The 22,815-nt window shown below is 42.3% G+C and overlaps 1 protein-coding gene across 3 annotated transcripts in view; it reads right to left on the reverse strand.

Moving 5' to 3' along the window:
• dnah9 (dynein, axonemal, heavy chain 9) overlaps window positions 1-22,815 on the reverse strand; it is a 173,357-nt gene that overhangs the window by 11,238 nt on the left and 139,304 nt on the right. For all 3 annotated transcript variants that reach the window (XM_030754457.1, XM_030754458.1, XM_030754456.1), the window contains 5 exons: window positions 22,581-22,708; window positions 16,749-16,976; window positions 14,373-14,564; window positions 14,063-14,254; window positions 10,070-10,240 (listed from right to left, as the gene is read on the reverse strand). In XM_030754457.1, the coding sequence (XP_030610317.1) occupies window positions 10,070-10,240; window positions 14,063-14,254; window positions 14,373-14,564; window positions 16,749-16,976; window positions 22,581-22,708 (911 nt within the window). The remainder of the gene's footprint in view (window positions 1-10,069; window positions 10,241-14,062; window positions 14,255-14,372; window positions 14,565-16,748; window positions 16,977-22,580; window positions 22,709-22,815) is intronic.

Genomic DNA, 22,815 nt, shown 5'->3' on the forward strand with positions numbered 1-22,815 from the left:
CCTTCTGTGACAGCTGTTCTACAAAATTCCTTTGCTTTATTTGAAAATCAATTTAAAAGCTCCGAGTGAAAATGTTAAAATGTGAGGAAGAGGATGTGCAGCACATAGAAAACGTCTCAGGCAGTGTTTGGACGGTTTATTGTGACAGATTGAAGCGCTGGGGCCTCTTTTCTAAAAACGCTCTTATGATCAGTTCTGATCTGAAGGATGACGTAAGCTGAAAACCACAGAAATGATCACACACAATTATTTATAGGCACACTTTTTTCTTTTTTTTTAACACTATGAATTTGTCCCCCCAGGGTGATACGGTTAATACAGAGATCTACTGTAATGTAATTGTAATATAATTTGGATTTTCATAAGCCCATTCCCAGAACTTTTAATCAGCCCTTGGATAAGGAGTTATTTATTTTATCTTATGCAGCAAGGCCTAGAGCAAAGTGGTTTTCCTGCTTATTATTATAGGTTTGGGATGCACAGGTGCATTACTGTGGTGAACTTTGCAGTTCTGTCTTTCTGCCCAACCTCATTAACTACTCCCATGCTGCATTTTTAACTTTGTTTGTCAGCCAACCATTTAGCCCACTGAATAATGGGAATCACCTGGCATTCGTCTCCTGTACTGTCCCGGTGATCGGCTCTTTTTCTTCTAGGCCATGCCTGCTCCTGATAAAACCTTATTTATTAGAAGACAGGAAATCACAGATCAGGGCTGTCAATTTAATTTGCTTTGTGATTTATAGATTACAGCTGCTGAAGTTAGAAACTGGATTCTTAGAAACTACCTGAGCTCAAGTTTTTTAGGTTCAGCACATAAGCACTCTGTTGGGAGTGATCTTAAGACTAAGTTCAAGATGTTTTTTTTTATCTAGAAGGCTGAAAAATAGTTGAAATGATCATCACTGTGATTTGTAACATAAGGTTACTGCTAAGGTAATGCGAACAAGGTAACTTTAGTCCTTTTAACCCACATACAGCCTAAACACTGAGCCATTAGCTGTGTATATTTTCTATTACACATAATGAGCTTTTTTATTCTGCTTTCGTGTTATATTTATTTTAGGCCTTAGGCAGGCCTAGAGACTGGTCGGTGATATGAAAGCAAGGATGCCAAGAGCCTGCACAGTGGCATTAATCTGTGGAGGAATCTCAGTTTCAAACCTGTGAGACTCTGAATGTAGTTAATGTGGAATTCTGTGTATGGAGACAGCAACCGATCAGTAACAGATTTGCACTTTTTGCCTATTTTCAGTTAATCGCTATATTATCACAAACAGACTGCATGTGACTAACTGCTAACATGACCGACAGACTGATTCAGTTTTATTGCTCTTATCAAAGTCCTGGTTTGTTTGTGGTCTCATGATTTATTCTCTTGGATTGAAGGTGTGATTTATGTTCTATATTTAGTCCTTTGAGCATATTATTTCCTTGTGCTTCTGAGTTTTGTTATCTTTGCTTTGTTCCTTGTTAGATTATATTAGTTCTCCTTCATGTCCAGTCTGTCAGAGTCTCGTCTCTCTCTGTGTCCTGTCCCCATGGTTGTCTGGTTTCTCTGATTGGTTGTGTCACAGTCCTGGTCTCAGCGTTAGTTATTTCCTGTCTTATTTTGCCTCTTGTGTTTTGTATTTATTCCCTTGTGTCATCTTTAGTGATCAGTCTCAGCTGCACTCCCACCTGCTTCCTCTCCCCTTTTATGTACATACTGTCCGAGTCTTCCTTTGTCACATCCTCCCTCAGAGCTGTGTGCCCCGTGTGTTCTGTATTTCTTCCTCGGTTCCTAGATTGACTCTTTTGTATCGTTATGTTTTGAAAAACATTAAATGAGCCTTTCTGAGTTCACCACCTGCCTTCTGAGTCCTGCGTTTGGGTCCTACTCTGCCTGCCACACAGCCGTTCCCCGAGAGCTGCCTCGATGTAGCAAAGTCGCTTTGAAGATAGCAGCTGACTACGAGCGAGCACAGATCTGCTCCCCATCTTTAAAGCAGCCATTTCAAAGGCAACAAAATCCAAGTGCACCTTTGGTCGTGCTACACTCTCCACTGTTCTTCCTCAGAAAACTGTAGCACAATAATTTTTCTTTTACTGTATTTTATTGAGCTCTTTCTACTAGAGTAATTTTACTTGATTCAGCTATTTTGTCTTGCTTTACTCTATTTCCTCATTTACTTATTTTTATTGTCTTTACTAATTCCCAACTTCTGGCATATCTTATCTGGATTAACATTAACATAACTTGTAAATTGTAAACAGTCAGACTGATACTTTTGTGCTTTTCTCCTTTGTACACTCATAGGCACTTTTTATTATAAATCTCATTTACCCGATCTCTCTCTCTCACACACACACACACACACACACACACACACACACACACACACACACACACACACACACACACACACACACAAGTGTGTTTTGCTATCTTTGTGGGGAATTTCCATTGACTTCCATTCATTTCTACAGCCTAAACCTTACCTTTACCCTTTTCCTAACCCTAACCATCACATACCTAACCCTAACCCTAACCTAAACTCAATTCATACCTTAGCCCTAACTCTGACCCCTGACCCAAAAACAGGGTTTCCCCTTGTGGGGACAAGGTTCCAGTCCCCACAAGGAGCAATTGGTCCCCACAACGTAGTATATGTCAGGAAAATTGTCCCCACAAGGTATTATAAACATACGCACACACACACACACACACACACACACACACACACACACACACACACACACACACACACACACACACACACACACACACTCTGATGGATGCATCAGGACACTTCAGCATGCAGACTAGTGTAACCGCTGACCTTCCGATTGGTAGATGACTCATTCTACCTCCTGAGCCACAGTCACCCCGAGTTATATACAAGCAGATTAATCAGGTTTTTCTTAAAGAAAGGGGGGAAAAAATGAGTCTGATAACTTTTAGCACAGCTTTTTCTTTAACAAAGCTAACACTGAGATAATCCAGTTTATAAGAAAAGTGACATTTGTTCCATTGAGGGAGTGCAGAAGGTTGCACTCTCTCTGACAAAATAGCTGTTCAAGTGTTTACGCTCATATAAGCTTTATTTCACAGCAGTACTGAACCACAAAATGCACCACAAAATGCCATCCTTGTAAAAAGTCACCCTGGGTTTTTTCAGAGCCCCAAACAGTTGGTCTGCAATTTATTTTCAATTTGCTATGCAGGAGCCACAGAAAATGTCACCTGTTGTCATCATGCATTTAAGATCTGGTGCTCTTGCTTCGAGTTTCATGTTTTACTGAGACCCTGGTTCACATCTCTGCCTGGGACATATATTGTATGTGAGGGCTTTTCAACACAGAATATCTAATCAAAATCAAAACTTGAGTTTAAATGCTACCATTTCATTCCTGTAAATATCACTGACCTGCTAGTGGGGCCTTCATAACAAATGTACACTGTGCAGAAAAACACTGCTCGAACCCACAAAATCTATTTCAGATTCTACTAGAGATCCCAAAGACTCTAATAACAAGTATGTCAGGCCAGTTTTGGAGAGAGAGCATGTATAAAATGATGAATATGATATAGTGTAGCCACAGAACACATAGAAGATCAGACTGGAATATTTTCTCAGGCACCAGATTTCCATGGGGGCCTTAGCGTGAGGAGCCATGTCCTCAGTGCTTTGACACATGGGAAAGAATTTAAAGCTTGCTTTCACTTTGTGTGCACAACAAAAGTGTGAATAGTCTGTTGATATATTAACTTCTGGAACAAAGTGCCTTGGAGTTATCTCCATATTTCTCATATGTTGGGCCTTTGAGCAGACTGGTTGGGTTTGGCTCTTCTGTCTCCCTTCATTTTTTTCCTGAGTGGCTGCCTCCTGCAAACAAAAGATTTGAACAGCAGCTGGATGGGACGTCTGTGCTCACGGCCGGAGCCACGTGGCTAAGATGGCCATATTAGCGATATCTGCTATCACTGACATGTATTATGTCAGTACAGTATAGTACAGTACACGCATTATCTGACAAACACCAGAGGCCTGTAGTACAAAGGTAACTCCAGGGCTAAGTCTGGGCTCGGTATTACAAAAGCAGTTCTCTTCTTATGGGGGTACATCACTATGGTAACTTATTATTAATGTTACAGGCCTCAGCTGCTCTGAAGCAGGTTATATTCAAGATAAGAAATCAGCAGCTATGGATCAATCAATTTTCTGGAAATAAGCATCACCATTCCTGGAAGATCGCGTGGTCCTCTGTGAAAACAGGAGTGTGTAACATTGTAACAAGTCTGTCCCTGATCAGTAGATGCATCCAGAGAATCTAAGAAGGAACTTTCTTGTCTGATTTTTTTTTTCAAATAATTTTACAACACTTTCACTGCTCTATAAGCATTAATATGACTCTAAAACAGGACAGCTATTTGTACTTGCTGACCTTATATTAAGTTTGCACAGAGACTAAACCTATGTTTGAATTCTGTTTTTATATCTATTCTTCACTTCCTCTCAGACCATTAAACAGCTCCGGGGTTGCAGCGGAAAGAATAACAAATAAAACTGTCTAAGCTATAATGAAAATATGCACATCTAAAAGTTAATTTTATGAAATAACGATTGTAATCCGTCAAATTCTCCTATGTCTTGATGACAGAGCTGTCATCAAGAGCTGATAACATCTATTAACTTGCAACCCCAAAAGTTGGGATGATGAGTAAAATTTTAATAAAAATGGAATGCAATGATTTGCAAATCTCACATACCCATATTTTATTCACAACATAACATCCAGCCATTTTCTTCTGCTTATCCAATTCAGGTTTGTGGGGGTGGGGGGGTGGAGCCTATCCCACCTGCCAGAGGGCAAAAGGCAGGGTACAACCTGGACAGGTTGCCACAGACAGACAACCACTCACACTCACATTCACACCTACGGCCAATTTAGAATCACCCACTAACCTAACCCCACTGACTGCATGTCTTTGGCCTGTGGGAGGACAGGTCCATGTGTACCTCAGTGTAGCATCCCTTCCTCTTTTAACAGCAGTCCATAAATGTCTGGGAACTGAGAAGATCAGCGGCTGTACTTTGGCTCTGGATGAGCGCTGTAATGTCTGTGACACAGCCCAGTTACTCATCTTTGTACGTAACAAAAGAGTTTGAGATTATGGAGGAGCTGGCAGCAACAGGGTGTGATTAGCTTATTGACGTAAAAGCATGCTTGGAAAGGCCGAGGTTGAAATGGGACAAACTGGCACGTGTCACAACCAGTGTAACAATGGCTGTCCAAATCTGAAAGGGAAAAATGCTGGACTTTGAGGCACGAGTCAAAGGGACTGAAATTCATCCAGAACTGAAACTGGTATGTTTACTCCGGGAGCTGTTCCATAACTCAGTGCTGAACAATGAACCCTGTCGTTGATGTTGTAACTCAAACAGTTAACTGTCTGAATCACAGTTTGTTGCACTTTTGGAGGAGCATGAGACTGAGCATTTTTCACATAGCACATTATCTTTCTTTGTTGCATCACTCCCTTGCCAGTAGACCTGGCCATATTTCTGATTGGCCAGGTGTTCACAACACCACACCTTTCACATGAATCCACTCATAGCAAGACTTGAAAACCCTTGGTTGACTCATCCATTTGACGACCTCTGCTGCTAAGCCTGGTTCCTGACACTGTGGTGTGAAGACAGATAACAGAAAGATATCCTGAGTATGTTGAACTTAGTTGTAGTACAGGGCCCCAGAGGTAATCAACACGTGTATCTTTGAAGCCCTGGCCTGATCACACAGCTCATCAGAGACCTGATTCCTCATTTTCAAATCAAAGGCAATATCGGCGAGGAAAGGAATCTGTTAATTCAGAATAAGAACATTTTTGGCAGCAACTGCGTGAGAAATTGTAAAAGTAAAGAAAATCTTTGGAGAGAGTTTAGACTCAAACCAATGAGTACAGTAAATAAAACTAAAACTTGTTTTGCATAGTGAAAAAGCTCCTGGAACAGTGAGAGCATGAATCAAAAAGTAAAAATTAAAAAAAAACATGCTGGAGTTTTATGTAACTGAAATCAGATCTAATCTTAATGTTTCAATTAAACAGATTTTATACAGCCTAAAGTACTTCCCCATCAGAGCTGAAATTATCAGTCCATTATTCAACTAGTTAATCAACAGAAAATTAATCTGCAACTGTTTCATTTCTTACTGCACTAACAGTGCTGCTGGTTACAGTTTCTCAGGTATGGTATGTTAGTTACCTTACCTTGGTTTGTTTTTGGTCTGTTTTTCTTGGATTGCCAGGCTCTATAGTTCAAATGAAGTAAGATCTTACTGCGAAACAATATTTTATTACTGTGAGTGATTTTAAGCGTATCTGGCCAGATCTCAAGAGCTCATAAACAGTGGAGCCCCTTTTCTATAAGGGGATGAGCTGATGCTGTGGGTGACCTTAGGACCTCTGTTTTGGCGCCTTTTTTTCTATTTATGTCTGTGGATTTCTAAAGATCAGACACACTCAGCACGAAAGACAATAACAGCATTGTCATGGGGCGGGGTGGTGTGTGCCTGTCTGTTTCCAGGTGGTTCGGTGGGCAGGCGGTTGTGTCTCCGCCTTCATGACTGCTGCCAAGGTGCACACCTGTGGCTGGTTAATCAATCTGCCTCAGTAACCTTGATCTCTCCCACTGGCCAGTTTGCTCCTTTCGGCCGTGCTCAGCCACCACCTCTCCAGCCTCCACCCGCCTGCCCCACAACCCACGGCAGTCTGCTCTCACCCCCGCCACCAAGTCCTGGAAACACCCCGCCAGCCCAAACCCCGACAAGTTTCCTCCAAGGCCTCACTCTCCGAGATCCACCAGTGAGCCCATTCACTCAGTTAAACGCACTTCCACTATACTGCTTTCAGCCCAGCTTAAGGCTGTTCTCCCTCCACAGATTCTCTGTGCACTGGTCAGACACACACTCCACACTCCCGCCTCGTTTTCTCCCCTGCTTATGTTTTTGTGTTTGTACAAATAAACCTTGTTAATGAGAACATATCTGCTCCTTGGGTCCAACCTGCCCGACCATCATGACAATTATCTGGAAGAAACTGTTGAATAAAACAAATACTCTCAATGAGAGGCCATCCTTCAGAACTGGATCACCATACCTGCTCTAACAGGTATCCCTTTTGTCTTTGATATTAATTATTTCTAGAGTAATTTTATTTGTATCTTAACAGCACAGTAAGTAAGCATTTTTGTGAGGTTGTTTAATAGAAAAAAAGAATATTGTACTCATAAATATACACTGATACTTAAAATTAATCCATTAAAAATGCATTTGACTGAGTGCCAGTTTGAGGAAGGCGCGATGTTTCCCCGTTTTATGTATGTGGCGCGAGAAAGGCCATATAGTAATACGCCTCTTAAGTTACTTTTAATTTAAAGATCACAAATAGCTCTTTCAAACTATATATATGACCATTTAACGTGTGTATTTTCATCATCTCTTTTTCATTGTATCTTTCCATTCCTCCCTCATTTCCACCTCAAGCCTCATCTCCTGAACTGAAGTCAGGGTGTAACACAAAAACGTGCACAAGCATGCTTATTCCCAATATTGTCACAGTTACTTACTGTCAGAAGATTAGACATATGACCCTGCAAACAGCTGACAACGAGCCGGCTAAACATCAGCAGCTGGTTATGAGCTAACTGCCAAGAACAGCAGCGCTTACCAACAGAAAAGTTCAGGATATCCTCAACAACTCATCTCAGCATCGCTGTGATCGGACAGAAGTGAGCTTCACCGACTGAAGCTCACTAGGCCGCCTAGGGGAGAAGAAGAGGGTTCATCACTGAGAGGACCCTGGTTCAAATCCTCGGGCTGGCATCACTGTGGGTCCCTGAGCAAGCCCACCCCCCCAGGTTGCTCCCCGGGCGCCCTTTGGCTGCCCCCTGCTCCATGCTGTGCTGTGTGTACTACATACTCCATGTGTGTGATGGGTTAAATGCAGAGAATGAATTTCACTGCATGTAAATGTATGTGACAAATAAAGCTCTTTCTTTCTTTCTTTTTTCTTTTCTCATCGACTCGTATCGGACTCCTTACACAAAATTTTACAGCCGCTTCCAGAGTAAACAGACACGGACAGCCGGCATATTGACAGCGGACTGACAGCCTGCACTCACTAAAGATGAACAGCGTTGATTGTCACTGTAGCTAGGATTATGCACTTGAATTGGGAAGAGTAAGAAAACAGAACTGGTGAGATTTTACATACTGTACCTTGAAACTTAGATCTGCATTTCCTGAAAGATTGTTTCTGCATGTGGAAAACCTTGTCTCAAAAAATATTACAACATACAGCAGTCACAGGAGCACAAACCTTTTAGATGATCTGCACCATGTACAAGGCATATTATTTGTCAGGAACATTTGATCCAGTTGAGTGACTTTACACATCAGACAAAAGTTGCCACACCTATAACTTTGGGCTTTTCCAGTAAATCCGAGTGGATGAGTAACAGATAAATCACTTACCATACTGTTGTTACAGGTTTAGGTTGTATGTTTTTGTGTTTTTGTTTTTGTACCAGGTTGCAAACATGCTTTTTAATGCTGTAAATCTGGACATTTTGACATGTGAGTCTATGGTGACTGACTCCCTTTCAGAGCCGGCCTCAAGTGGCCATTAGAGGAACTGCAGTTTCCCACACTTGATGTTTAGCTTAATTTTTCAGTGTTAGGATTTGTCTCTTGGTTCTGACTCCAAAAGAAAACAAATTAACAGTTTTTTTTCTCCATGCCATCCTGTCATTATATCAATACGCTATTAGATATGTCCACTCTTTCTGATCTGTGTGCTGGTGGTCGTTTTGAATATGAATTTCAATGATTTGATAGATATTGAGCCTCAAAGAAAGGTATGGCCTGACAGAGACCTAATGAGGCTTTAAGTATCACTACTACTGTTCCAACCTGCTTTCCATATTTAAGAGTTTTTGGCTGGATGAAGATGGCATCAACTGTAATGGGCTCGACACACGGGGAGCGACAAACGACAGCGACGAATGGGTCGCATCGCCACTGGGGTGAAACCGAACACACGGGACGCGATAGCGACGGCAGCTTTGCGAATCGCGCTCTTACGTCACTCGTCTCCAAGAAATGTGATTGGTTATGAAACTGGAGGGATTTAGACATTTTCAAAGCAGTCCGTGTCAGACACGGCAATAAAGATGAGGAGTCTGAAGATTTTACTGGAACTGACAGAAATCTTGCTGTTAAGTCTCCTCTACAAAAGAAAAAGACAACCTCGCGTTCATCCTATATTAGCACAAAAGTCCTCTCTATCCGTCTGTTTAACGTTAGTCTTGCACCAACACGTTCTCATATGGCTGCCTTTTATGTTTAACTCGATAATCACTGCGTGAAGTGTCATATAATATAGGAAAGTCAAACACAGCTAAAACGATGCTTTCCTTCCTGCTGAAAGTGGTTGCAAACTGCAGTGTGTAGCATACTCTTCGCTCATTGGTCAGTCAATGAAACTCTTGCTGATTGGTTTAGTGCCACGCGACAGCGACAAAAGTAGAACATTTTCCAACTTTGTTGTGTCGCGTCGCCTGGTCGCGTGTGCACGTCTACGTGTACGAGCTCGAAATTTCACATGCACGAACGTCGCCGGTCGCTTAGCTGGAGGAGGGCAAGCGACTGTCGCCTCATCGCACAAGCTCCATAGGAAATGAATGGAGAGCGAGCGACGTCGCTCCCCGTGTGTCGAGCCCCTAAGGGGGATTCTCAAGGTTTCAACTCAGCTCAATGCAAACCACTGGATGACAATCTTTGTATGTACTACACAAATTGATTCTTAGACATGCTGCAATTACAGCTCACTAGTGACCTCCTTGACTTTTATTTATTAGCTTAATTTACTGATGGTCAGTAGGACAGTAATGTTTTAAGCTGATGGTAACCTCATTTAAATAGCCCTGATGTTTTATAGATACTTAGATTTAAATAAAGAGGTACTCTGCAAATGGCCTGCAGCCCATCTCATTAAACTGCAAAAAGCAAATTAACCATTTACCTTCTCCTCACGCGTCATCCCACCTCCCTCACCGACTCCTCCGTCCCTCGGCTGCATCTCCAGCACAGTGCGGAAAAGTGTCTCTGAGGTTTGTGTAAGGAAGCCGATCTCAGCGTTGGGATGAAGGCCGTACAGATAAGGGGACTCAGGAGGCAGGTTGTCATCAATGTACTGGAGCAGGAAAAATTAAGTCAAAACTTTGTTGGAATCTTGTATTAACAGACATCGTGAAAAAAAAAAGTATTATTTTATAAGATTAAGTAACCCTAATTTACACCTCGATTCTTTCTGATTCTTTTCAATGTAACAAAATGGAAATTTGCAACTCAATTACTTCCTGTCTAAAAAGTACCATCATGTTTTTTTCTCCGCTCAGGTGTTTCTTTTGAAGTTCTGCTGACAAAGGACAAGAATGGAGCCATATAAATGACGAGATATTTCTGGGGGAGATTCAAACACTCTGGATCAATTGACAGACTGCTAATGACCATAACAAGGGAAAGGAAATGTGACATTTTCCATCTGCTGGTCCATAATGAATATCAATATGCTTTTAAGTCAGTACAGATGAAAGTGAAAACTCAACTGAAAAAGGGGGCTTTTGTGGGGCACTTATATTAAATAAAAAAGTTCTTCTAATCATGATGTCCTGATGAAAGTCGTGATGGAAAATATACTGGCCTTTAATACAGGAACACTTTGTAGTCAGCTTTTGTGAGATAGCCTCAGTACTTTCTGGCTAACTTTACCTCACTGAGTACACCTGTATGTTGTTGAAAGTGGAGGAACACTGCTGAGTCACTGGCTTTTTCTTTGTGCTTGTTCCACCCTTCTCCTCTCCTAAACACACAGTAAGTTTGTTCCAGATGGAAGGAGGTGGCCTAACAGACCTCCATGAACACAAAGGCCTTTAAAGCTCCTCTTCTTTGGCCAAATTTAACCTCAACCTGGCTATGTGGTGGCAACTAGCTGTAAAAATAAACATAACATCAGACTGAGGCAAAAATTAAATCCAAGGCACGCTCTCCATTCCCTGCCGCTCCGCAGGGGGCTCATGGCCCACATGCAGCAAACGCTGGCAGAAATGTTGAAGACGCTCGTGAAGCCGGTTTGTGCGGTCAAACATACTTGGCCTTGTTTGTGTAGTTTGTTCATTCATCTCTGAGAATGTGTGTGATTTCACCCTGTCGATCACGTTCAGAGCTAAATGACAAATAATAGACAGGAGACATGGTGAGGTCACCTGGGGTGAAGCAGTAACCTGATGATGCCTGGAGCTGTTAAAATGCCTGTTTGAAGAGCTTTAAAAGCAGAGTCGGGCTTCATTGTGTCCATGTCAGCATTATTAATGGTGATCACAGGGGGGACGGGCTGATGCACAGCACACTGCAGGTTTATTCTAAGATGTTTCACTGAGAGCAGTGCAGTAGCTCTGGGTTTGATCTGAGTCAAGACGTATTAAAAAATTTAATGAACATTAAGTTAATTTCATTTTATTAGAGTTTTCCAAAGCTTGTACACAGATTAACCTTTTAACTCAAACTGTTGCCTGTTTGGTGCGATGCTGCATTTTTCAAATCTCTGATACAAGAGTGGATTGGTTTTGTTGTCACATCAGCGTATCCGTGGAGATAAACCTACTCAGGATCAGTGCTGGGATGGTGACGCGAAGGGGACAGGTCCCGAGTTAAACTGTCCTAATGAGGACACACAGTAAGTCTTTCTTTCAGTGTGTAACACAAAGCCAACAGCAGAGTTAAAGACACAACACAGAGACAAAAATCATGTGACCACAGAGGCTCTGTAGGCACAGGTTTGGAGGCTAAAAGCTCTGACTGCTCATCTGTGCTTTGCATCAAGTTTAAACTTCAGTGTGGTTCTAAAGTTTTAATTCTATAAAACTGTTTGGTGTGCACACAATCCTGCATATCACATAATTTTCTGCAGCTGAATGAAGATAAAACTGAATCAGCTGTTTAAAACCTGGGAGTGACTTTAGTCACTGGGTTCAAAGGTCTGATTCAATCCTGTTTTTATCAACATGTAAACTCAGTCTTATATCAAAATCTGAGATGGAGATTTTTATTCATGCTTTTATTTCATCTCCCTGGACTACTGCAACTCAATTTTCACCTGTCTCAGTGAAGCCTCCCTGGATCGCCCGGAGGACTCTGTGCTCTTCTGATCAGGACTCGTCAACCAGACTGAAAACCAAAGGTGACAGAGCCTTTGCAGTTGTAGCTCCCACACTGTGGAACTGTCTGACCTCCAATCTGTGAGGCATTCATGTAGCATTTTACTTTGTTTCTGTCTTATTTCAGCTTCATTTTATGGCTGATGTAACTTTCTTGGTCTTTGTTTTGTTGGTTTTATTTGATGTGAAGCATCAAACACTATGTAGATACATTTACTGTACTTTCTGTTACCTGTGGAGTTCAGGCTGGGGTCAACATACTCTGAGCTTTTAGTCTGGGGCTCTGTGTTAGCATGTTGTCTTTGCAGGAGCTGTGTGTGAGCACCAGTGGAGGGCTGTTTCTGGCCCAGGTGCAGTTTAATCGTTACCTTCACACTATGTCCTTTCATGCAATTAATCATCATGCAAATAATTGAAGACCTTATGTAACCCAAGAAACAACACAACTGTCGTGTGATTCATACATATTATTACCGTGTTACCAAAAAGTGGAATGTAATTACATGCTTCACACCCACGACCGCTTGGGGGCATTTCATACAGTGTAGGCGTATTCAATGTAAAAAGATATTTTAAATCTTTGTTCTTATGTCATTGCTGTAACTTACTCTTAATATTAAGGAATGCATGATTCATGAAATCATTATTGCAGTGGACTAATAAAGGCTGACACTTTCCATTTCTTTCTGTGTTTGCATTCTACTCTTCAGCTCTGTTTCACATGCTCCTGCTGCAGTAGCAAAGTAGAGAATTACCTTCAGTAATAGTCATAAATGTTACTCCTTTGCTATCATTTTTTGCCACCTCTTCCTTCTTGTTTTTGCTTCTTTTTTGATTTTACCTTCAGGAGCTTTACTCACCATTAGCGTGATGATTTGCACTAAAGGTAAAAGGTCAAAGAGTTTTCCAGTATCTCTGTGTTTTCTGTAGTCATGCAGTCACCTTGAATGATTGGATTCAAACAGAATTCTCTTATGGTTTTGAACAGACTGGAGCAGCATTACCAGGATTAGTTGAATCCAGATTACCCAGATGATCTTTTAAGCAACACATGGTCCTCCTGCTGAAGTCGCAGGTTTCAGAGAGTGCTGTGGAGCGATCAGCAGAGGATGTTTAACAGGGGCTCATTTATACTGTGTTTTTCTGCAGGAGCTGCAATTACCAACAAAAACCCTACAAAATGCCATTTGCCAAAGTCTGTAGCTGCTATCACCACATCTTTTCTTTTTTTACCGTTTTGTTGTGTGTGCACACACTTTATGGGCTCCATGACTCATCTAGTTCTATTTATTTTGACTTTCATGTGCTTCAGATTTGATGAATTTTTCTTCTTGGTTTGCTCACATTTAAGTTTGCCAGTTAGACTTACTGGCAAACTGTTTCCACCCACAGAGCAGCTCCACCTCAGAGAAATATTTATGTAACTCAAACTACAATCTGTTATGTCCCAGGGACCCATATGGGAAGCATTTCATTGTTATTGATTTAGCATTGGATTGTACTACTCCACACTGTACATGGGGAATAATGAAGGTGAAAACCTTTTAATTACAGTAATTCAGTTATGACCGTATTAATCCACCATTAATTTACTTGAGGCCACATAGAAGCCCCTCGGGGACACATAGAGGAATGCAATCTTCATATTTTTCTTGGACTGTAACTGGGAGATACTTTGCATTTATGTGGCTGATCCCACTGTTTTCCTGTTTTGTGTTTTCTGTTGTGTCCTTTTTGTTGTTACAATGACTTTTTTTAATGTTTTATGGCCTAAATGAGTCCAGTCTTATCTGCTGCACCTGGTGATAGCTGTTGTAATCCATGTTTCCAGGCAAGGGGAAACCGGGCGCTAGGTACAGCTCCCCCTCCATCATCTCGGGCTTGATAAACTCCTCCAGGTATGTGCGACATAGACGCCGGTCCCAGTCATCTGTGATGTGACCGCCATACATGATCTCACCGAATAGGTAGCGCAGGTCATCGTACGGCACCTGGGGATTACAGAGCAAGGGCATGCTGCTTTGGCCTTTGGTGTTTAGCTGAGGTCACCTGTGTTCAGGTTTCCAATTAAGATAACAAACAGCAGGCTTTGTAAAGAAACATATGTACCTTAGGATTTGCCTCCAGATAGTTGTAGAGGACGTTGATAGAAATAGTGAGGTCCCCGGTGTTAAAAGGGTATGATCTGTTCCAACCTTGAGGACCAAATTTCCTCCTTTCCGCCACCACAGCATGGAAATAGCAAAGGGCAAACAAAATACTCTTAAACTCATTCTCCCTTGCGCACATTTCCAGCGTGTCCTGGAAAGCAAGAGGACAAAGAGCGGCATGTTCAAAGGGCATCCTGAACCGTTACCTGCTGAGCCACATCTGCATGTTACAGTTAAAAAGCTGTGGCAGGCAGCCCTGTGATCTGCTATATTTTGTCAGATCCCCAGTGATGCATCGGGGTAAGAGACAGACGATGAGAAGACTAGATGGCAATAAAGCCAACGATGAGATTCCCTTTTTAATTGTCACAACTTGTCAAGTGCTCTCAGCCTCTAACTATCTCATGGACTCATTATTCAAGACAGGCAAATAAAAAAGTGGACATAAATGGCACTGTAATCTCAGGGGGGAGAGACAGTTAAATAAGCATGCCAATAACCCTCATGGAAATAGAAAGGCTAAATTCTCTTTATTCCAACATGTGTCACTGTGAGTGCTGCGGTGAAGGCCTTCTCACTTCCGCTGCTGCAGTGCCCTGGGGAGCTGACTCCAACGATGCACGTGTAGATTGCACAAGCAGAGTGCAGGCTGACTACCACACACACACACACACACACACACACACACACACACACACACACACACACACACACACACACACACACACACACACACACCCCCTTTTGGAGATTTAGTTAGTATTCTGCACGGTACTCCTCTGCTCAACACAGCTGAAAGAGATGCATAGCCTCTCTATTCATGACCTGTGGACTGGAGAGAATCGACATGCAGTCCGATCGCAGAGAGACAAAGACGCACAAACACGTCGATCCGCATGCACTGAAAAACAAACTTTGATATTTATAAACTGACAAAGTTTCGAGATTAACATCTGGGTATGCATGAGTCTGAAAAATCTTTACAGTCTGATAATAAGCTGAAATGATAAGTTTAGGCAAACGGGCAATGGTAAAGCCCTGACAGCTTATTTTACAGCAGTATTGTACAATCAGAGTTATCACAGTAAACTTGCTTTAGCCCAGCAGAGGCTGTTTAAAAGCTGTGGAGCTGTATGCATCCGTCAGTGAATGGATCAAGAGAAAAGAAACGTCATTTCTCTGGCTTAGCTCTGGCTCTGTGCAGGTGAGCTATTACAGATAATTAGCCAAATATTAACTGTCACTGAGTGCGCATGACTATATTCCCCTTTCCTTCCCTGAGCAGACATTCCTGTATAGTTCTGCATGAGGCAGGGCTCACAAACACGATGCACTTATCAGGCAGATAGACATCGGCAAACTCAGGATCATGGAAATGGACTGGGAGGAAACTGAGCACTCGGGTAATGGTGCAAAGGAAGATGCACTGGCAACAAAGCACAGAGGTAATGGTAAAGCTTAGATAGAGACTAAGAACTGATAAGGTAAAGAAAAGCTAGGAGAGGCTACTGCAGCACCCTGATCTGTTCTAACTACGGGCCTGGAGAACAGTCTGGGAAAGTGATATTGTCTGGCTGCTCTCCAATAACTCACACAAACATCAGCAAATTGACTTTCCTGAGGTCTGTCCTCAAGTAATCCCTCCGTCTCACAGCAGAATGTAACCAAACTTTTAGCGTTAGCATGTGCTAAGATCACATCTGTCCTCGGCAGGTCAGAGGCAATTCCAGGGTGCGTGAAAGGTGAAGCTGCCATCTGCCTGCTGCAACGCTTCTGCAAATTGGCAACTTGATGAGAAATCTGGAATGAAAACTGGCAAGTTTTGTCTCAACGGCCACTCACAGCTAAAGGGAGAATGAGCATTCAGAGGAAGGTAGCATGTAAAATCCAAGAGAATCGTGGAGAGATTGCCTATTAAGATCCTGTGGGACGGCCACTTGAACTCCTACAAGAAAATAGTTTTTTTGTCTTTAGTGGTAACCTCATGCTCCACTAGTGGGTGTAACTAAAAAGTTAATTAATAAAACGGCCACAGACTTTTCAACTTTCTTTCAAAACTTTCCTTCAGATTAAATGTCCTTTTTCTGCCCTGAAATACTCACATAAGAACACAATAATACAACACAGCCTTCCAGACACAGCAGCTTACGCCAGGTGTAATCTGACCCTGTTCACTATTATTTAAAGAATCCCAAAGAAGTCCAAACTTTCACATATTCCTACACATTCACATTAACCACACATGCAGTTTTATCAGGAAATACAGAGCAGTGATTATCATGTACTTACTGTACTGCTGAGCGATACATTACTATCAAACCTGTTAGTGTGTTACCTGGTTGAAGTTGTCCAGCGCCTTGTGCAGATTTGCATGCATGCCAGTAGGCGGTTCATTGGTGATCTTGATGGAGGCCTCTAGGATACCCTGGGGGATGATGTGGCCTTCGCGGGTGGATGAGGGCTCCGCACTCACAAACACTCTGAAGTTCTCATGGCTTCCATCTGCATGCTGCTCCAGAAGTTTCTCGAGGGTGCCCAGCCAGCGAGCCACCAGGTGGATGTTCTACAAGGGGAACACCTGCTGTTAATCTGCTGTTAGGCAAAATTCATTTTCCTGTAAGTGTGGAGAACCCAGTCTACACCCAGATAATGTTTTCTTATGTATATCTGTAAAACTCTGGGCTTTAATGATACTTTAATGCTGCACTTGATGCTGGAATTGCAAGTATATATATTTTTTAATAACTTGCAAAAAGAAGCAATTAAAATGTTGTACATTTCCCTCGTTTCACTGTGACTTTGATGTGGCACCAAATTAAATGGTACACAGCACTTGAAACCCATTTCCAGGCTGCTGACCGTTCTCTGGCGTAACTTCGGCGTGACTTTTCTGCAGTATCATCTCTGGGTGCGGTGCAGGCAGCAGAACTGACTTGTACTATCACACAAGCATGGATGAGCTCAATTTTCCATCTCAACTGTCCTGACACTTACAGGATATCCCGTGAATGATAAGGACTCAGCCAAACCCCCCAGATCTCACCAAGCAGCACTGCCCATTCCCTAAATCTAATTACAGCACTAATAACTCCAGTCATTAATTCATAAGCCTCTTTACTTTCTCATTTCCCTTTGCACTCCACATTTAATCTTCCTTATGATGGCAGAAGTTAGCCTTCTTTCCAAACGACAGGACACAGAAGAGAGCGGAGCGTCGATTTTCGGGAGAGTCATTGAAAAATAAAAGAGAGAAAAGTTTTACATTCGATGAGCGAGAGTGTCTAGAAGGAGCTGGAAGAGAAGAGGATAAGCTAGTTTGCCTCTCAATGCCTTAGAGAATAATGAACGGCATACAAATTAAAAGTCTAAATTCAAGCACTTTTTCATCAAGCCAGAGTACAACCCTTCCTCTTGGCATGTAAATAGTTTGGCAATAAAGAGAGCCAACAGAAGAAGTGAGAGAGTGCCTCAGAACTTGTCACTGTAATGAAACCATTCATCCTGTGGCTGCAGGGGGAAAGAAGGGGGCGACGAGACCGACAGACAAACAAACAAGACAGAGGGGCAGCCGCTTTTTTATGGCTTTTTAATTAACTTTCAGGTGCAACATTTTTTGTCCCTTCAACGTCTTCCTGATAAGGGCCTCCCAGCCCTGGCGATGACTACGCTGATACTACATCAAAGAGTCACCTATTTACATAATAATATAAAAGTTGAATCTAAAACCCATTAGAAGACACCACTGGCAAGGTCTTTGATGCATTGCTATCAAACACAACCTGAGGGAAGGCACAATAGCACATCCAACTGCACACGCTGGCTCACCACACGTGAGCAAATACAAATATAAGCAGGTGCCCACACGTAATCTTTTTATTTTATACACACAAACACGCGGGTCAAGGAGCAGCACCGAGGACGGCAGCACAGCTGGGCTGCAGCACCAAGGAGGGGGCCCTGCACCATCAGAGCAGACTCCGACCGACATGATGGAGGGGCACGCAGGACACACTGAAGAGCATAAAGTCACCAATATGGAGGATACATGTTGAAGGTCTTTTTTAAAGGTTGACAAATGCCATATTTTTACACCACCAGTATGTCCACAGTTTGCAAATGTCCTACTATACTTCATCAGACACTAATGTCCTGTAAAAATAGTTTTGGTTACTGCAATCTTTCTGTAAATCTTTGGTGTCCTCTGCACTCTTCTCCTGCATGTTCCTGCATGACAGTTATGGAGGGCGTTACTGGGTGTTAATTAGGAAGAACTTCAGGACAGCTTGTGTCGTTATACAGGATGGAGATCCATTCATAGAAAGAACAAGTTCAAATCCATTTGAAGAGCGAATTCTTAAAAGGATGATGAGATGGATAAAGTGGATTTGAGGCTTAAGGGTGTTGTAATATTATGTGCTATTCACCACAGCAGAAACGGGTAAAACTGCCATAACTGAAGCAGAGGTTCAAGTTCCTCAGCTTAAACAGAAAATGGAGATTTGTGGCTAACATCATGGTTTTTAGCTGAGGCTGTGAGAAATTAAACAGTGAAAGAAACTGAGTGAAAATGGAAAATACACAGAAACTGGAAATTAAATTAAATTTAAGTCAAAAACTAATCTAAAACTAAGCCTTAAAATCATTTTTAAAAGGCAAAACTTAACCCCTGTCAACACTTACAGCTTGGCCAGATTTACAAAGCAGGTCACATTAATAGGCATGTGTGCTGCATACACATATGCAAGAAGAAAAATAACTGCAGCTGCTTCTCAGCAGCAAAGCTGACACTGAGTCTCTTCAGTAAATCCTGACAGTAGAGTCTGAGTAGAAGGTTTAGACAGTAAATCTGGCCCTTTACTCTAAACTAATACACTAACACACACTGTGGACCAACACTGCCACAGTTTGCTTTGAGAGCAGTTTATTTCTAACCAATCTACATATCTGTATAACCATAACCACTGAAATATAAACATAAGTTAATCTGACTGAAAACTTTGAAGCTACAATTTCCACTGAGAAAAAAAAACACTCCTGCAGCCAGCAGCTCCGTGCACGCTGCCACCGGATTATAAAGCGCATAAAACGTCACTTCAGATGAGTCACTCTCTCTCTGCTTAATTTAAAAACATTGCTCGTGTAATATTCTAAATGTGGCTAAAATCATTCATTCCACCATTGTAAGACTTCATGACTGTAATATGAGACATTATTTGTCATTGTGGGATGGATGAATCATTTCTCTGATTGAGGAGAAGATAAATGAGGAGAGGACACTGTGATGAAATGTTTTCGTCCGATCGTCTGCCTCACGTGCACTTCCTTCTGTCACTAGCTTTAGATGGGGAGGCTGCAGCGGTAACAGTGGCAGTGCAAGTTCAGGCCACTTGATTTTGGCTCCCTGGCCAATGTGTGATATTCACCTCCAATCTGCAACACACACGCACAGCAATCCCAGCGGACTGCTTCAAAGTTTCTGTTTCTCTGTCTCTGAGCCCCACCTGAGAAGAAGATGCTGCTCTGCAATATAATGAGCAAAGGGGAATCTGCCATTGAAGTGGCCCTGCACCGGCGCCGGGCCTGGCAGCAGCAACATAAAGGTGGACTGAGAGACGAGGAGGAGTTTAAATAGGTAGGAGGATAGCTGAGACAAAAAGGTCAAAGAGGGGGATAGAGAGATAGTAGGTTAGCTTGAAAAGTGGGAGGATTGATAGGACGGCAGAGAAAACGATGAGACCAAAGTATGAAAGTTACTTCACAGAATGAGAGAGTGGGCAGAGGAACAGAAAGGAGAAGATGGAGAAGATAAGGATGGTTTAAACAGGAGATAGATGAGAATATGATCCCTCCCCTCCTTTTTTTCTTTCCCTCACTGGCCAGTGCCGTGGGGGTGGCTCTCAGTAGGCAGACAAACAGATAGTCAATGATAAAGCAAGTAGGAGGTTTGTTGCCAGGGGGACAAGGCCTTTTTAAGCGTATTGATTGGGATTCTTATGCAAAGGTAATTAAACAACTGCTTGTCTGTGCTATCCTGGGTCTGAAGAGGAGAGTGATGCTGTCCCAACCTCCTCTTTAAAAAAAAAAAAAAAAGGTCTATGAGCTGTGTGAATTAAAAGAAATGGGTGTCCCACAGTGCCTGGTCTGCGGTTCATATCTGTCGATACTTCCCATTAGAATTCCACCAAGGTTTCCACTTAAAATGCAAAAGCCAGCCTTGCCCTCCAGATAAGAGGAGAACAGACACCGCGGCTGTAGATATTGTACTGTATAATGCCGTGGCCCATTCACTTAGAAAATTTCCTCAGAAAATTAAATTCACTTTTCCACAGAGACGAACCTTGGAGGAAAGCAAACATCCCACCGAGTATGCAATGAAAAACAAAGTGATAATACGCCTCATTCAAAACACGTACAGATAAAGAAAATGCCACCTAAAATCACCCCTGAATAGAAAATCCTTGACATGAATGTACCCTGTATTCAATGTTATATATGAGCACCTATTTGTGTTTCTCAAGTGCCTACATACTGTATACAGTACCAGTCAAAAGTTTGGACACACCTTCTCATTCAGTGTTTTTATTTTATTTATTCCCTACATTGTAAATTAATACTGAAGTCATCCAGACTATGAAGGAACACAGAAGGAATCATGAAGTAAACTTAAAAGTGTTTAAGAAACCAAAATATGTTTTAGATTCTTCTTCACTCTTGGCATTTTCTCAATCAGCCTCATGAGGTCATCGCCTGAAGTGGGTTTTTCTTGGAGTTCCCAGAGGTGCTGAGCACTTTTTGGCTGCTTTGTCTTCACTCTGCAGTCCAACTCATCCCAAACCGTCTCTGCTGGGTTTAGATCAGGTGATTGTGGAGGACAGGTCATCTGACACAGCACTCGATCACCCTCTTTCTTGGTCAAACAGCCCTTACAGAGCCTGGAGGTGTGTTTGGGGTCATTGTCCTGTTGAAAAACAAATGATGGTCCCACTAAGCTCAAACCAGATGGGACGGCATGTTGCTGCAGAATGCTGTGGTAGCCATGCTGGTTAATTGTGCCTTGGAGTTTGAATAAATCACCAACAATGACACCAGCAAAGCACCCCCATACATCACACATCACGGTGGGAACTACACACGTAGGAACCATCCGCTCACCTTTTCTGCGTCTTACAAAGACATGATGTTTGGAACCAATCTCAGATTTGGACTCATCAGCCCAAAGGACAGATTCCCACTGGTCTGATGTCCATTCCTGGTGTTTCTTGGTCCAAGCCACTCTCTTCCTTTAGAAGTGGCTTCTTTGCAGCAATTCGACCATCAAGTCCAGATTCACGCAGTCTTCTCTGAACAGCTGATGTTGAGATGAGTGTGCTACTTGAACTCTGTGACGCATGTAGGTGGGCTCTTATCTGGGGTGCAGTTAACTTGCGGTTTCTGAGGCTGGTAACTCTGATGACCTGATCCTGAGCAGCAGAGGGAACTCTTGGTCTTCTTTTTCTGGGGTGGTCCTGATGAGACTATAGGTGAGCCAGTCTTGATAGCCGGGGATCAGTCCGCCAGGGCATCTGCCCTTGGCCACCGCCCGACACAGACTGCACCCGACCCCTATGATGCCTCCTGCAGGTCGTGGGCCTACAGGAGGGCGGGCCCATGTAATCTCACCCACTTTTCTCAGTCAGTCATAAAGCTGACTTACAAAATGCCAAGATATGCAAAACTGTCATCTAAGAAGGAGGTGCCTACTTTGAAGAACCTAAAAACCTGGGTTGTGTAACAGTTTTTTGTTTACTAAATAATTTCATATGTATTTTTTCATAGTTTGGATGACTTTAGTATTAATCTACAATACAGACACTTTAAATAATGAAAAAACATGTTTGACTGGTACTGTATACAGTATCACTTTTTAATCATATAAACTGGATTTGGGTTTACCACACGGGACAATTAGAAGACAAAATGTCCTAACAATCATAATGAATTGTCATTTTATACCTTTCATATTAGTGTCCAAACACCACAAAGTCTAATTGGATCTACCCGATATGACTGCTGCAGTTATCTTCAGTAAACAAACACTGTGGGTGGTGAATTTGTGTCAATACTTCTGTGCTCTATATTTAACACCACAGCCACTGTTTTAAAAGTATTTTTTACAGATATACTGTACCTGTAGTATGACCCAATGGCCATTTTTAGCTGCCAAATTGAGGGCTTGTTCAGCTATAACTTCCTGACCTTGACCCAGTGAGACATTGTGGAAGTTTTTGTTGTCAAACGTGTAGCCCAGCTTCCTCCCTGAAAGGAAAAAAAGGGAATTATTTCAATTAAACTTGTGTAAGTTTCAGAAACAGAAAGGACACTGAAGGACACAGTATCCCAAGTTCCTCCCAAGGACATGCGAG

The sequence above is a fragment of the Archocentrus centrarchus genome, chromosome 19, assembly GCF_007364275.1.
Source record: "Archocentrus centrarchus isolate MPI-CPG fArcCen1 chromosome 19, fArcCen1, whole genome shotgun sequence".
NCBI classification, from domain to species: domain Eukaryota; kingdom Metazoa; phylum Chordata; class Actinopteri; order Cichliformes; family Cichlidae; genus Archocentrus; species Archocentrus centrarchus.